Below are 17,690 nucleotides of genomic sequence, written 5' to 3' on the forward strand. Positions count from 1 at the left end.
TAACATAACATAAGTTCTTCTATCAGTGTCCACAGACTGAGCTCAGTTCAGTGGAGTCATGTCCATATTTCACAGGATATCCTGTGTGTGAGGGAGTGTGTGTGTGTACATTATAAAAATGCTTAGCCATAGGGTAATCCAAATTATCTTTTCTGATAGCTTACTTATGCTCAGAGAGTTTCAGTCGTCTCTTTGTCCTGTAAAAGCACCACAATATTAGCACAATGGTTACAAAAGCCACATTTGTAAATATCCTTCAATGGTCGATGAAGCCAAGTTGTTGTTTTTTTGTTTTGTTTTTGTGGCTTGGCACTAACCTGTCCTGTGATGTAGGGGCCCTCTTGAAACTGATCATAGGAGGGGCAGGAAAAACTTTTGTTTCAAAAGTCTCTGATGGTTTTATTGGTTGGAATCTTTGCTTCCAACATCATGATGTCACCAAAATACAGTTTTCCAGGAAGTGAAATGAATAGGATTTTTTATCAAAAAATGTTGTCAATTTTTCTGCCATTTATTGTTAAAGAGGTTTATATTATGACATGAAAAATCAGCTAACATGAAAAAGACCTGATGACCAGTCACACCAGGCTGGACCAGAAGAACCTCAGTCTGAATACAAAGAGTTCAAAAGCTCCACATTCAGCAGAAGAGTCGTCTTAAATATGTAATTAATAATAACTTTATTTGTATAACACTTTTCTAGAAACATTGTTTACAAAGTGCTTTACATCCAATAAAACACAAAAACAGTGATGTAAAAATACCACAATTAAATATAATAGAGTTTGATGTAAAGTTTGGAAAAAAGCAAGAAAAACAATAAATGGTAACGAGTTGCATTAACTAGTTAATGCAAGTCGTTTCCTGGGCAAACAAAAATTCATAAAAAAATAGAAATAAAAGGTAATATGAGATCCACAGATACAACTAGAGAACAAACAGATCTAACTAAAACATAGTAATTTATATAAAAGTGTGCTGAACCACATGAACATCCAATAATAATAATAATAATAATAATAATAATAATAATAATAATAAAAATAATATTCACTTCACACATGGATGCATGTGAATATGTGCAGCTGAACCTGTGAACAGAGCCGACCTGAGACATTCTAGATGTCTGGATCACAAACTGATGTATATGTGTATGTGTGTGTGTGTGTGTGTGTGTGTGTGGGGTGTCTTTATGTGTGTGTGTGTGGGGTGTCTTTGTGTAAGTGTGTGTTTCTGTCTGTCTGCATGTGTTTTGTCTGTTTTGTAGGTATGTGTGTGTGAGAATGTCTGGATGTCTGTCTATATATATATCTGTATGTGTGAAACCGTATGTCAAGTGTGTTTTGTCTGTGTGTGTTTTGTCTGTGTGTGTGTCTGTGTGTGTCTGTGTATGTGTGTGTGTGTGTGTGTGTGTGTGTGTGCTCTGTCTCTCCAGTCTGTCTCTCAGCTCAGTGTTAAATTCCTGCTCCAGCAGTCTGAACCCGGCTCTCTGCAGCAGGATCAGATTTACGGCTCGACGCCCGGCAGCTTCATGTCTGTAAACATGTTTATTGCGTGTTGCATAATGTCATTTTTAGCAAGATGATTAGAGACAAAGTTCAGAAATCCTCTGGGGAGAAACACTGAATTCAGAATAAGAACCTCGGCCGAGTCTCGACTCTGTTGCAGGTCTGTTGTTGTTTGTCGCAAGTCGTCAACAGAAATGTGACTCTGCTCATTTTGATATCAGATTTCTACAAATCATTTTTTTTGTGGTCTTTTTGTTTTTTTGCCTGTATTGGTGAACAGGTGAACACCAAGTCCAGCAACATCTGCAAAAAGGTAAAAAAGTTATTTTTCATTTCACAGGTCTTGTTTTGAAGTCAGTGTCAGTGTTTCTGCACACAGTCAGTGTTTCTGCACACAGTGTTTCTGCACACAGTGTTTCTGCACACAGTCAGTGTTTCTGCACACAGTGTTTCTGCACACAGTGTTTCTGCACACAGTCAGTGTTTCTGCACACAGTGTTTCTGCACACAGTGTTTCTGCACACAGTGTTTCTGCACACAGTCAGTGTAGCTGCAGATCTCAGCGAAAAACAACTTCCACAGACTTAAAAAAAAAGCCACTTCACCTTCATTTTCTTTTTCTCTGAGTTCACAAACATGAGAACAAACACTGAGACGGTTTCCTCCGGTTCAACAGAAAACAGTCTGATATTGAAACAAAACAAAAACAAAATCTGAATGTTTACAGTAAACATGTTACACAAAGCTATATACAGTCTGCATAGTTTTACAAAAGAGCTGAACAGACAGCAGCCGGCCAAACACAAAACCCAGTGGTTACACCCCCCCCCCCCCCCCTTTGGACTTTGGCAGATTGGATATCAGCCGCTACAGCTCCTGGATAAAAAAACAAAAGTTTATTTTCTTCTTCTCCTTCACCTTCTCCTGTCTTTCCTCTACTCTTTCATCTTCTTCCTGTAGATCACCTCCTCCTCTCCATCTGCATGGAGTCACTTCACTTTTAATTCGACCACTTCCTAATATTTTGGACCTGACCAGCTGGTTATAATAAAGTCTACCGTTTCTACCGTTTCTCCTCTCAGCAGCTCAGAGAGAGATGAAAATGAAAATAGATGGAAAATTAAATATAGAATAGTGGTGGGATAAAGTGTAGATTTTGGATAATTCAACTCTACTCCTCACTGGGAGAACTGACATTACTGAGTAAAAGTTACCACCAAACTGCTGAACCCTGAACTGGTTGAACTGGGAGTGGACCCCCCCCTCCCCCCCCCCTCTCTAGAAAGCGTACGGGGAGACGAACATGGTGACCTTGGTGAGGTAGCGTCCCAGCAGCGCGTGGCGCTCCAGCTCGCTCATCTCCACCTCGGCCTCCAGCGTGGCCGGGCCCCGGACGGGCGAGACCAGCAGCAGCGTGCCGGTCTGCCGGCCGGAGCGCTGCACGCTGAAGTGGCCCCGCCCCCGCCCCCCCGCCAGGCCGAACCGCAGCGTGTCGCCCAGCGCCCGGGCCGCCGACACCCGGAACAGCACGCGGGGGGCGGACATGTTGGACACGGCGGACAGGAAGTGGAAGGAGATGGAGTTGGGCGCCTGGCTGCACGCCGCGTCGCCCGACATGCAGGGGTTCCTCTCACAGCGCCTGGAGACCACAACACACTCTGTTCAGATTTACACAGGATTTGTTTTTATGTGACTCGGTTGTTGTCAGTTTATTTACACAAATAAAAAAAATCCTGAAAACTGAGAGAAACAGTACAGTTTCTACAGTGAGACAAAGAAATCTCTGGAAATGAAGACATTGTGACTGCAGCCCACAGCAGTCAGTTTTAGTGTCTTTTTCTTTTTTTAAAGGTGTTCAGCAGCAGTTTGTGTTTCTCAAATATTTCCCATAAGCCCCGTTGCTTCCTGTGCCAAGAGGACATTGCTGCTTGTTTGTTTTGAGGCAGAAGAAGAAAGAGCCGCTAACAGCCAATCAGCATTCAGACCAGGTCACCTGACATCAAGATGAAACTCTGAAGTTAGAACAGCAGAACTGGAATAAACTTCCTGTTTTGTGCCATAAAGCGATCCAGCAGATTGTATTGGTGAACACTAAGTCCAGCAACATCTGCAAAAAGGTAAAAAAAAAAGTTATTTTTCATTTCACGGGTCTTTAAGGAGAATCTAAAAGTTTGCTCCTGGTGTTTTGAAGTCAGTCAGTGTTTCTGCACACAGTCAGTGTTTCTGCACACAGTCAGTGTTTCTGCACACAGTCAGTGTTTCTGCACATCTCAGCGAAAAACAACTTCCACAGACTTAAAATAAAAAAAGCCACTTCACCTTCATTTTCCTTTTCTCTGAGCTCACAAACATGAGAACAAACACTGAGACGGTTTCCTCCGGTTCAACAGATTTCCCTCCAGATCCAGCAGGTGGAGAAACAATGGAGGATGCAGAGTAGAGGCTGATAGAGGCTGACAGTCTGCTCTTGTTTATAGTAATCAAACTAATGTCTCAAAATGAATGTGCTTATGATTTATTGGTGTTAAAATGGAGTTTTTAACCCGACTGGTTTGTCTCAAAGTGATTTCCAACACAAAGGATCCATCGTCTTTGTCTCACTGAAGACTTTCTGTCAAAACTCCTCAGGTTCTAGCTGCTCCAGTAAAGACACATTTAGAACATCCATCCACCTGGTTCTACTTCATGCTCCTGGGCTGTGAGGTGAGTAGACAATTTGTTTTTCCTGTGAAATAGTTTCAACACATTAACACACACACACACACACACACACACTCACTTCTAGAAACCTGAAACCAGTGAAAGACACTGGAAACAAGCAGCATTATGTTTTTTCACCTGATATGATATAATAATATGATTTTCAGACTTAATGTGAGACTAAATGACTTGTCAGGAAGGTCCTGTTTGGTGACGTAATTTTTTACTGATATGAAGTCTAAACACCAGTCGTGACCTTTGACCCACACATTTCTGAGATTCTTCCCTGTCTGCTAGAAGACGTTTTCGTGGAGATAACCGACTGGAAACCGCCTCATTCAGAATTCATCTGGCTGCCATGCAGCTTCTCTCCTGCCTCGCTGCAGCGTGTAATTATGATCCGGCCGCAGCAATAAATCAAAACAGAACTCCACCACGGCTTCGGTAAACATGCTTCATGCCTGACCGCCGTGATAAACATGTTTCACACTCCTCAGTCTGAACTCTGATTTACTGCAGCTAAGTGCAGGCTGGGAGGGAAGTGGGAGGCAGAGGAATTAAAACTCTTTGTTTGGTTTAAAATCTTCATCTTTCCTTTGTCTGGTGTTGAGGTGCGAGGGGTCAGAGGTCAGAGGTCGGCTGTTTGCATTTCATCTCCAGTCTCTTTTCTCCAGCGTTTCATTATGCAACCAAACTACAATCTGACTCATGCAGTTTGGAGGTCGAGCTCCGACTTCACAACTCAGTGTTCATTCAGAGGCTTAAATTTAACATTTTACATTTCAGCAATGTGACTCTTATCCAGAGATTTCCATTGAGTTCAACAGCAGAATAAGCTTTAATTCCTGGATCAACAACATTACAAGTAACGAGGGCTTTCAGGTGACCCAACGCACCCTGGCGGCCATATTGGAGGTCCACAGCTGTGAAGAGCGGACTGCGTTCCTAAAGTTACGACTCAACACAGTCTCAACAAATTTTGTGAAATGAGTAAGATATTAATTAGATTCAGATCAGGTTCCTCCAGTAAAGCTAAAACTTTTAGCTTGTTGTCAGATTGTTGAGTTGGGAGTTGAACCATCTGCCCCCCGACCTCCGACCTCCTCCCACACCTTGACTGTCCGCTGTCAAACTACTTCCTGTTCTAGTCGTTTCTCTGCTAGCTAACAGTTTGTTCAGGTTAACTGAGCTGATCCTCTCAAGCTACAACTCAGGCTCTGTCCACACTTATATGGATATTTCTGAAAACACATTTTTTAGAAATCTCTCCGTCCATGAGAACATGAGAAAAAACTCCTTTAAAACTCCTCCGCAGCGTCACGGTGTGGAGCGGCTTCCGCTCAGAAGTCGTTATTTCCTATTGAAGCGGATTCCGCTCTCACCACCGGCTGCACGGCAGATCACGGGTTTTTCCACTGTGGTTGGTTGCGCAAAGAGTGTAAAATAGTTCAACTTGAGCGGATAAGATCCGTGCTCACTTCTTCACTTCACTTCAATGCTGCTTTGAACCGAGCGCTCCGCTTCGTTTCTGTCACTTTTTTCAAAAGCGAGGCGGATCACAGATTTCAAGCAGAAGAGTAAAGAGAAGTACAGCGAGGTTGACTTGGAAACACGTCATCAGACCAACAGGACTGACCACGGAAACAAACTTGTGGTCCTTCCGCGGGTCCTTCTGTTGCTCCTTCCTGACGCTGCTCAATATAAATAAAACAACAACTGTCATGTGCCAGCTGAGGTCATGATGTCAGCATTTTCCAAAAGCTCCGTTTTCAGTGACCTGAAACACTGTTTTCATGTGACAGGAGGACAAAACAGAGAAAATACTACGATTACAAAAATATCCGTGTGGACAGGACTCTTCATGTTTTGGAGTAGAGACTAGGGCTAAAGACAAGACAGTTTACTGTGTCACAGTAACCTACATTTGGAAACAAATCCACCTTATCACACTATTCACTTTTACTGAGAACGTTACTGAATGGATCTACAGCCACACCACAACAAGCTGACTCAGCTGCTCTCTGCTTCAGCTGCTTCAGACACATTTACACTTTATTCACTAACACACAGTTCACACTGTTCCTCCATGATTAGTAGTTGTGAGGAGATTTGTGATGCAAAGGTCAGAGGTCACAGCACCCAGACAATAGATGCAACAAATGCTTGTGTGTGTGAATGATCATGATAGAGAACTGAAGGGTTAAAGAGTTTAAGCAGAAAGGATTTTTTTGACAAGCAGCAGAGGTGGAGGATGTGAGTCGGGGGGGCGGAGCTTACATCGGCGACGTCTTGATGTACGTGGCGTTCTTGGTGCGCGGACACTCCACCGCCACGCACTGGAAGCCTCCGTACGTGTTCACACACACCTGATCCCCGCTGCAGTTGTGCATCCGGCTCTCACACTCGTCGATGTCTGCGGACAGGAGGACAGAACGAGTCACCGCACCGAGTCACCGCACCGAGTCACCGCACCGAGTCACCGCACCGAGTCACCGCACCGAGTCACCGCTGACCGGCGGGTCGACCTCTGACCTCTGACCTTTGCAGCTGCGGGCGTCCCGGGCGAGGTCGTAGCCGGCGGGGCAGAGGCAGTGGAAGCTGCCGGGCGTGTTCACACACTGATGGACACACAGCCGGCCCGGCCGGCCCAGAGGGAACAACTGACACTCATCGATGTCTGGAACACAGACAGACGGTCAGTCACTGCACATTATCATTATTATTATTTATCAATACACAGGGTATGATGTTATTTTCCCTTGTGTCATAATCCAAGGTGAGCATTCATATGGAGGCCCAGTTCAGAGTCTAACAGAATGATATGCTGCCACATAATGAACCATAGAAAACATCAGGCAGCAACATCCACCAGCTGCTGTTCAGTCCAGTTACTTTTAATTTCTAATCTGGCATATAGACAGGCTTAGTGACTCATAACCTGGACACAAAGGACAGTGCTGATTGGTCCATAGGGGGCGCTGTATTAACCCCTTAAAGTCTAAGGCTCAGTTACTCATAGAGATGTGGAACTTGGTGCAGATATATATCTGGACAGGCTGAATATTTTGCCTCTAGTCAAGTCAAGTTTATTTATATAGCACAATTCGTACACAGGGCAACTCAAAGTGCTTTACATGATTAAAAGAGAGAAATAAAAACAGGTGGATAAGATAAAAGTAAATAAGTTAAAGTAAGAAAATTAAAAAACAAGAAAAGAGTAACACTGAAAGTTAGAGTAAGGGCAACATTATAAAATCAGTAAGAGTGTTACAGTATAAAAATCTAAGTTCTGTCGATACAAGTAAATACATACATAAACCAGGCGCACACATTTATATACATATATTTGGAGTTAAAGTGCTAAGAAGTTAATTATAGGCGATGGAGAACATAAAAGTTTTAAGCCTAGTTTTAAAAGTGGTTACAGTTGGAGCATGTCTAAGATCATTTGGAAGTCTGTTCCAGTTGTATGCGGCATAGTAAGGCAAGTTTATTTATATAGGGCCCAGAATCCGCCATAAAGTTTTGTCCATAATTTGAGGGTCTTGGCAGGTGTGTTGCTGAGTCTGTCTTTACTTAGTTTGTGAAAAGCTAAGAGATCGGTCCAAACGATTTTTAAAAATGTGGAACAAACCCACTGAGCAAAAGACGGCTATGTATAGACCTATTTTAGACCAAGCAGTAAATACATTATTACCATGAATAAACATCTGTAAATACCAAAAATATGCACCAGAGAAGTCCTGTAGACTAGCCTACAAGATAATTATCTGAGCTCAAGAAGTCATTTCAACATTGCGTCTATGCGTAGCTCTCATATAGTCCAGGATAATATTGTCTATGTATAGACATCTAATAAACTTTCACTTTTCAACCCCATTTAAACTTAATTTAGCCTAGACAGCTATGGGCCATTTAGACGTGTTTTAAACGTCTAATCAACGTAAAATTGCTCAGTGGGAAAAGTTCACTTACTCAGTGTAAAGTGATGAATAAATGTTAAGAAGTCAAAGTTCTCTGAGCTGGTCTCACCTGTGCAGATGTTGTTGTCGCGGCCTGAGATGGTGAAACCAACATCACAGGTGCAGCGGGTCGAACCCAGGAAGTGAGTACAGTGAGACGGACGGACGGAGGAGGAGGAGGAGGAGGAGAGTGATGAAGAGGAGGAAGACAAAGGAGAGGAAAAGGAGGAGGAGGAAGATGAAGGTAATGAGAGAGATGAGGAGGAGGAAGAGGAGGACAACGAAAGAGAGGAGGAAGAGGAGGATGAAGGTGATAAGGGAGACGAGGAGGAGGAAGAGGAGGACAACGAAAGAGAGGAGGAAGAGGAGGATGAAGGTGATAAGGGAGACGAGGAGGAGGAAGAGGAGGACAATGAAAGAGAGGAGGAAGAGGAGGATGAAGGAGCAGCAACAGAGAAGGAGGGCAGGGAGTTGCTGGTGCTGTTGAAGACTGAAGGGAGAAGAGACGAGACGTTAGAACCTGATCAGACCGGGACAGATACTGGATCTGTCTCAGTACTGCAGTACTGGATCTGTCTCAGTACTGCAGTACTGGATCTGTACTGCAGACAGACAGATCCAGTATGTGTATCAGTACAGTATCAGTACTATCAGTGAATTTTAACCTCTAGGCAGAAAGTGTCTCAGCAGCAGAGCAGATAATACAAATAACTGCAGCCTCTTGTAGTTTGGAGGTTTGGAGTTTCAGTACAGTATCAGTACTTTGGTCCAACATCAGTACTTTGTTACAGTATCAGTACTTTGTTACTGTATCACTACTTTGCTACAGTATCAGTACTTTGGTCCAATATCAGTACTTTGTTACAGTATCAGTACTTTGTTACTGTATCACTACTTTGCTACAGTATCAGTACTTTGCTACAGTATCAGTACTTTGTTACTGTATCACTACTTTGTTACAGTATCACTACTTTGTTACAGTATCAGTACTTTGTTACTGTATCACTACTTTGCTACAGTATCAGTACTTTGTTACAGTATCAGTACTTTGTTACTGTATCACTACTTTGCTACAGTATCAGTACTTTGCTACAGTATCAGTACTTTGTTACAGTATCAGTACTTTGTTACTGTATCACTACTTTGCTACAGTATCAGTACTTTGCTACAGTATCAGTACTTTGTTACAGTATCAGTACTTTGCTACAGTATCAGTACTTTGGTCCAATATCAGTACTTTGTTACAGTATCAGTACTTTGTTACTGTATCACTACTTTGCTACAGTATCAGTACTTTGCTACAGTATCAGTACTTTGTTACTGTATCACTACTTTGTTACAGTATCACTACTTTGTTACAGTATCAGTACTTTGTTACTGTATCACTACTTTGCTACAGTATCAGTACTTTGTTACAGTATCAGTACTTTGTTACTGTATCACTACTTTGCTACAGTATCAGTACTTTGCTACAGTATCAGTACTTTGTTACAGTATCAGTACTTTGTTACTGTATCACTACTTTGCTACAGTATCAGTACTTTGCTACAGTATCAGTACTTTGTTACAGTATCAGTACTTTGCTACAGTATCAGTACTTTGCTACAGTATCAGTACTTTGCTACAGTATCAGTACTTTGTTACAGTATCACTACTTTGCTACAGTATCAGCAGCAGGTTTGGTTCAATAGCAGAAACCAGTGAACCAAACTGGACCAAACTGGGATTGGTCCAGTTTGGTCCAGTCTGGTCCAGTTTGGTCCATTTTGGTCCAGTCTGGTCCAGTCTGGTCCAGTCCGTCTCCCTCTGGTCCAGCGGGACAGGTCGGTCCGGTGTGGCTCACCTCGGCACATGGGCTGCTGCCCGCTCCACCTCAGAGAGTCCAGACAGACCCGGGTCCGCGGGCCGATCAGCTCGTAGCCCGGCTTGCAAAGGAAGTGGATCTCGTGTCCGACGGCGAAGACCCGCCCCAGTCTGCGTCCGTGAGCCGGCAGCTCCGGTCTGGGACAGGAGACTGGGACAGAGAGGGGAGGGGTCAGGGGGTCAGGGGTCAGGGGTCAGGGTCCAGAGAGAGACAGACCGGCCCACTTCTGTCTCTCAGCCCGCTGTTCTTCTTCTTCTGTCTATTTAAAGGTCCATACTGCTGTTTTAGCCCATTCACTCCACTGCACACAGACTTCACATTGCTACAGAATATTTTCCAAAGCAGCAAACTGTACCTGTTTAGTGTTTTTTAATATTTACTCGAGTTCCCTGTTTCTTTAAATTCAAGATGTTCAGGTGATAAACAAACTTAACCTTCTCTGCTGCTCCGGCTCATTCACATTCGCAGCCGGTTTATAAATCACAGACGACTGAATTTAGTTCATAAAACAAACTTTTCTTCAGGGAATATTTTCTGAAAGAGACGTACATTCTGTTGTGTGAGCAAGTTGATTTTTGTACTGAAACAAACGGCTGCCGGGACGGAAAAACAAACTGAAACATTAAACATCTTGACAAGCTGTGGAAAACAGTCATAATGTCAGTGAGTTGTAGTAAATAGACTGAAACATGTAAAACAGCGGTATGGTCCTTTAAAGGAAAACTCAGATCAGTGTGATGTTCAAACCTTCAGGAGTGACTGAGTGATGAAATGTTACTTCCTGTTTCTTTCCTCACCGTTCCTGGCGGTCTTGCCGGCTCCCATGGTGCCGTTCTGCAGAGCGCTCAGCTTCTTCCTGAGCGAGCGCAGGCTGTGCTGATAGGACGCTTCATGAGCCGCCAGCATCTTCTCCACCTGCCGCAGAGAGCTCCGCAGCTCCTGATTGGACGGACAGTCCTGAGGGCGGGATGAGGAGAGGGAGGAGGAGAGGGAGGAGGAGAGGGAGGAGGAGAGGGACGAGGAGAGGGACGAGGAGAGGGGCGAGGAGAGGGAAGAGGAGAGGGACGAGGAGAGGGACGAGGAGAGGGAAGAGGAGAGGGACGAGGAGAGGGAAGAGGAGAGGGACGAGGAGAGGGAAGAGGAGAGGGAGGAGGAGAGGGACGAGGAGAGGGACGAGGAGAGGGGCGAGGAGAGGGAGGAGGAGAGGGAGGAGGAGAGGGACGAGGAGAGGGACGAGGAGAGGGACGAGGAGAGGGACGAGGAGAGGGGCGAGGGGAGGGAAGAGGAGAGGGAGGAGGAGAGGGACGAGGAGAGGGACGAGGAGAGGGGCGAGGAGAGGGAGGAGGAGAGGGAGGAGGAGAGGGACGAGGAGAGGGACGAGGAGAGGGGCGAGGAGAGGGGCGAGGAGAGGGAAGAGGAGAGGGACGAGGAGAGGGACGAGGAGAGGGAAGAGGAGAGGGACGAGGAGAGGGAAGAGGAGAGGGACGAGGAGAGGGAAGAGGAGAGGGAGGAGGAGAGGGACGAGGAGAGGGACGAGGAGAGGGGCGAGGAGAGGGAGGAGGAGAGGGAGGAGGAGAGGGACGAGGAGAGGGACGAGGAGAGGGACGAGGAGAGGGACGAGGAGAGGGGCGAGGGGAGGGAAGAGGAGAGGGAGGAGGAGAGGGACGAGGAGAGGGACGAGGAGAGGGGCGAGGAGAGGGAGGAGGAGAGGGAGGAGGAGAGGGACGAGGAGAGGGACGAGGAGAGGGACGAGGAGAGGGACGAGGAGAGGGAAGAGGGGAGGGGCGAGGGGAGGGACGAGGGGAGGGAGGAGGAGAGGGACGAGGAGAGGGGCGAGGAGAGGGAAGAGGAGAGGGACGAGGAGAGGGAAGAGGAGAGGGGCGAGGGGAGGGACGAGGGGAGGGAGGAGGAGAGGGACGAGGAGAGGGACGAGGAGAGGGACGAGGAGAGGGACGAGGAGAGGGAAGAGGAGAGGGACGAGGAGAGGGAAGAGGAGAGGGAAGAGGAGAGGGAAGAGGAGAGGGACGAGGAGAGGGACGAGGAGAGGGACGAGGAGAGGGAGGAGGAGAGGGAGGAGGAGAGGGAAGAGGAGAGGGAAGAGGAGAGGGACGAGGAGAGGGACGAGGAGAGGGACGAGGAGAGGGGCGAGGAGAGGGACGAGGAGAGGGGCGAGGAGAGGGAAGAGGAGAGGGAGGAGGAGAGGGAAGAGGAGAGGGAAGAGGAGAGGGAAGAGGAGAGGGACGAGGAGAGGGAGGAGGAGAGGGAGGAGGAGAGGGGCGAGGAGGAGAGGGAGGAGGAGAGGGACGAGGAGAGGGACGAGGAGAGGGAAGAGGAGAGGGACGGGGAGAGGGAAGAGGAGAGGGACGGGGAGAGGGACGAGGAGGAGAGGGAGGAGGAGAGGGACGAGGAGAGGGAAGAGGAGAGGGACGGGGAGAGGGACGAGGAGAGATTCCGATTTTTTAAAAGTCTGACCTGCCGATTCCGATTTTCTTTCTCTCTAAGAACTATAATTGACAGCACACACAAACATTTTTGTAACTTTTCTTTAATTGAAAATTAAAATTCAATTGTATGTTCATAATAAACATTGACTATTAATAACTTATATTTTCTCCAAAACTACAGGACCTTCTCTCACTTTCACTCAAACAAATCTCAAAATAGAAAAGTGCTCCAGGTTACTGGACAGAGCTTTTCTGTACAAATAAAATCCAAATGAAAATGAATTGCAGTATATCTCACTTTATCTAACATGTTTTACTTTCCCAAAACAGGTGCAACAGATCTATATAGCAACACACCTAATGTCATTTATGTACATCAAAAGGTTATCCATGCAGCCCAGCCCAATGTGATGGAGATTTAAAGAGTCATAGTGGCATCTTGTAAATGCAGAGAGGAGACGGAACGCTCCGGAACAGAGATCAGTACGGATGAAACGTATATTAACGGTCTACAGCGGAGTTTTTACCGTTGTATTAAATTTGACCGGCACAGAATTGGATATATGAGACTGATCTGCCGGTCACGGTCATGGCTGATCAGCTGAAAACCGGCCGGTTCCGGTCACCGGCCGATCATTCGGTGCATCTCTACATATTAGTGCAGCGAGCCTCTAAACGAGCTGTTTGGACTTCCGTAACTTTGTGGCGTCACAAAAGTTTGCTCATTATTACAATTACAATTTCATATTTGGCAGACGCTTTTATCCAAAGAGACTTACACATGAGATTTTCATACAACACAAGCAAGTTTCTAGTTAGGAGAGAACGACGAGAGTAAGAGCTATAAAGCTAAGCTCTGGTCCAACAGGACATAGGTGCTACGAGGCAATGCTATGAGGCAATGCATAGAGTGCATAGAAGCAATTTATTTATTTATTTTTTGTTTGGTTACCCGGGCCATTAGGTGAGAAGGTATTCGCTAAAGAGCTGGGTCTTTAGCCTTTTCTTAAGGATTGAGAGGGACTCTGCGGATCGAATGGAGTTTGGTAACTCGTTCCACCACCGGGGAACCACAGAAGAAGAGTCTGGATAGAGACTCAGGGCCTTGCTGTGGAGGCAGCATCAGGTGCCGCTCCTTGGCAGAGCGTAGTGAGCGGGAGGGAGTGTAGACCTGAATGAGGGAGTTCAGGTAGGTCGGAGTCATTATCATTTTTGTAAGAAATAATAGAATAACAAAGTGTTTTTTTCAAAGCGGTTGAGCGGTTGTCATCGTTTATTACCGGAGAGTTTTCCCTACCTGTAGCCGCCGGGCCGCGGCGTCTCACGTTTCACTCTGGAAACGGTTAGCCAATGGGAACGGAGGGGTCGTTAATATTAATGAGCCTTAAAGACACGGAGACAGAAACGGCCTGTTCTTGGTAAGGCTCAGAGAGATGCTGGAAAATGAACGTGGAGAAATGGATTGAGAGTGTTTTTGGTTCATGACACCACACACACAGCTTTGAATGGACAGAAAGACACTAAATAAAACTCTGGACAGTGGAGGATAAGGAGCTTTAAGGAAAAATCCCTCTGATCCTCTTCCACTTCCATATCTTCAGTCTGTCAGTCTTATTCAGTGATGAAGACTCATTTACTGTTTCACTGAACCCATTTTCCCTCAACCTGCCTCGTCTGCTTCTACTGCAGTTAGTGATTTACCAGTTTCCCAGAATGCCTTTCAACACCCCCCAGAGAAGGGGGGGGGGGGGGGGGGTGCTAGTAAGAGCAGGAGAGTGACAGGCTTTTCCAGTTGAGTAAAAGTGAGAGTCTGCTCTTCCTCAAACCAAACCGCAGCGTTCTGCTTCAGATCCAGACTCGGCGGTGAGGCTCTGGATCCTGGACTGGATCCTGGTCTCGGGTGCGAGGTCTAAACATAGAGGTGAGGTTTTCAGACGCGGGTGAGAACTGGAGCGGAGCGGCGATGACCTCACACCGCTGGCTTCCTGCCAGATAACGAGCCACCGGTTCCTCTGGTTCACAGAAACACACAGCAGGACGACCTTTGACCTTTGACCTTTGACCTGCTGTCAGCTGGTCGGCCGCTTTAACACGCAGACATCACTGTTACAGCAAGGACATTATACTGAATGGAAACTAAAACTAAGACTAAAACTAGGCGAGAACTTTAAATAAAAAGTAAACTTAATGACAAAACTTAAACTAAAAGTCTAAATGAAGTCAAATAAAAATTATAGTTTTAGTTTTTTTTCCAGTTGACTTTCTGTCAGTTTGCAGACAAACAGCTACTGCACCAACACACACACACACACACACACACACACACACACACACACACACACTGTGACTGACATGAAACCAAATCTGAACATTTTGAAAAATAAAAACTAAATTAAAACTAGCAAACACTTTTGAAAACTAAAACTTAAACTAAACTGAAATGCAATCAAAGTTTTAAAATAAAAACTGATAGAAATTGTAAAACGATAATAAACCTGGTTACTAGTTTCCTCATTAAAACCGTAATCAATAAGGAAACCAAAGGAATTCCCTAAAATCAGTCGTGTATTCTGAATCTGTCATAACTGGCATAAAAGTACAGATATAAGAAAAAGTGAAAAACTACAAAGTTCAGGAAATTAATTTCAGGTTTTAAAGTTTTCCCAGCACAAATATCAGTAATCAGAACGCATTTGTTTTTGGTAACATAACTAGATACAGATACTGAGTTTTGTATTTAGAATATGTAACACTGTTCTCAGTATTCTGTCACTGAACAGTCCGCTCTGTTCCAATGTGAACAAAAGCTTCACAGCTCCGGTCATGTGACCAACATCAGCTGATTTACTGCAGAGGTTCATCAGCTCTGTCAGCCTGTCACTGAGTAACAGCTGATCTCAGACGACTCGCCCGGGTAAATAAAATAAAATAACATCAGAGTTTGGCTGAATAGTTTTTTGCATTCATGTTGCATTAATTTAAGTAATAGTTTCTTCCCCAGAGCCATATCTGCTCTGAATCAGTCCACCAAGTTTTTCCCATAAACTGTGTGACTGCCCCCATACTGTCTACCTCTTCTCACACACACACACACACACACACACACACACTGCACTCTGCCTCCAAATCAGCTGTACAGTCACACAGGGGTCCACTCTCCTTCATTCTGTGTTACTGTCTGGATATTGTATTAATAACCTCAGTTTTCAGGGATCAATACATTCATCCACTTTGTGTTTTATGGAGACTCTTTATCTACATTCCCGTACTGTTCTGGATTTGTTGCTGCTTTGCACATCTGAGCTGTAGTTTATATTTATTGTATTTATTGTTCTATTTTTACCTATTTATTGTTCTTTTATTGCATCGAGTACGGAAGTCGCAAACTTAATCTCGTTGTACAATGACAATAAAGATATTCTATATTCTATTCTATTCTAAAATGTAATTCAGAGCAGCTGAAGACAGTCCGCTCAGTTCTGTTTATATTTATATTTCAGGTTAGAAGCCAAACTGTGCTCTTTACTTTTAATTTCCCTTTTTCATTTGGGTTTGTTTGTTTTTGATATTGTTCCAAATCTCAAGAAACAATCCTATATTTTTTGTATCATATGTTTTTGTATCTGTGAAGATACGTAAATATAATTTTATAATATTTTTCATATAAATGAAAATGAGCATTGACACAATAATATACTGTATGTATAAGATTCTTTGGCTCAATAACAAATATTTGAAAGAAGACAAACTGTGGAAATAAAGAAACACATTCAGTAATGTTTGGTCCCATTTTACTTTACAGTGTCTTTATTCTAATGCTGAATTATTAAGTTATGGAGAGGGACTGTAAGTGCAGAATATTGCTGTTAGAGCTTCATGAAATGTGATAAAATTGTGAAAAGCTTGTGGACAGCAGGAACACAGGTTTTCTGCCACGGAAACACAAACTTGAAATGTTTTTCTTCATGTTGTTAACAGTCAGGACTGATCTGTGTTTCTGTGCTCGTCAGTGTCGTCAGGCAGATTTACTCACCTGAGCCGAGGAAGAGGAGAGGTGATGAAGACACACCATCACCATGACGACGCCAACAGCCTTCATCCTGGACAAAACCCTCTGAACCCGAGTGAGGAACTGAAACCGGACCGGACTCTTCTCTGCTCTTCACCAGCTGCTGCTCAACTGAAACATCTACTGCCTTTCTCGAGGGAACATGAGAAATATCAGAGAGAGAGAGAGAGAGAGAGAGAGAGAGAGAAAGAGAGAGAGAGAGGGAGAGAGGGATAGAGAGAGAGAGAGAGAGAGAGAGAGACAGAGAGAGAGAGTGAGTGAGGGGGGGTCTGTGTCCCACATCTGGAGCAGCCTTCACTTCTGATCCATCAGATCCAGAAATAGAGTTAAATTATAAGGTGAGTGGCAGCAGAGGCGTCTCTCCTCCTCCTCTTCCCCCTCCTCCTCTTCCTCCTCCTCCTCCTCCTCCTCGCTCCGCTGTGCTGACTCGTCTGTTTCCTCTGCAGAAAGCAACATGCAGCAATTACAGAAACTATAAAGTGAGTGTGAAACCTGAACCTGCAGTCTGGATCCTGTTAGATGAGTTTAAATGACAGAGCAGCTGATCTGGATTATCACTCTCCAAAAACATCTGCAGTCATACTGTAATCAATAAGAATACAAAACCAGGAAATTATACCTCAGAAACTCCTATAGCAATACATGTGAGATAAAAATAGTGTATATATAGTGATTAAGTCATTATAAGCTCAGTATGAGTCCCATACACTGAGAAAAATGTGAAGTGACATTTACTTACTAGAAAAACCTTGGTAACAATTTCCACACAGAAATTCCTAGTAAATTTAACAGAGGATATTCTCAGTAAAATCTACATACCAATAAGCATTAAGTTTAACCAAGAAATACTTGTAAAGTTTACTAACAAATTTCTGTTTTCATGAGTAAATTTTACTCAGACTACCACTGCATTTACTTACAAATTGCTTTAAAAAGTACTTGGTTTTTCTAAGCTTTTAACTGGCTGGACCTAGTTTTTATTTTTGCATTATTTGAGTAACATTTACTTAAAAAAAAAAAAGCTTGGTAACATTTTCCACACTTACCAGTTAGAAATACAAAACATGAAATGCTTTTAATACACACTACAGACATGTTACAGTCACTCTGGGCTCCTGTGGGTCTGGAAAATCCTTGAAAGTT

At 44.4% G+C, this 17,690-nt stretch overlaps 1 protein-coding gene across 1 annotated transcript; it reads right to left on the reverse strand.

The window, feature by feature from the left end:
• Positions 1-2,786: 2,786 nt before the first annotated feature.
• Positions 2,787-16,648, reverse strand: LOC139653947 (fibulin-7-like). The gene is made up of 8 exons (XM_071530957.1): positions 16,512-16,648; positions 10,832-10,991; positions 10,014-10,184; positions 8,485-8,660; positions 8,241-8,346; positions 6,748-6,885; positions 6,486-6,621; positions 2,787-3,147 (listed from the first exon to the last, which is right to left on the reverse strand). The coding sequence occupies exons 1-8, from the start codon at positions 16,575-16,577 to the stop codon at positions 2,787-2,789; spliced, it is 1,314 nt and encodes a 437-aa protein (XP_071387058.1). The 5' UTR covers positions 16,578-16,648.
• Positions 16,649-17,690: the final 1,042 nt, after the last annotated feature.

This window comes from Centroberyx affinis, unplaced genomic scaffold (assembly GCF_046629955.1).
Source record: "Centroberyx affinis isolate AG114_WGS23_722 - 3 ecotype Tasmania unplaced genomic scaffold, CSIRO-AGI_Caff_v1 ptg002009l_1, whole genome shotgun sequence".
Classification (NCBI taxonomy): domain Eukaryota; kingdom Metazoa; phylum Chordata; class Actinopteri; order Beryciformes; family Berycidae; genus Centroberyx; species Centroberyx affinis.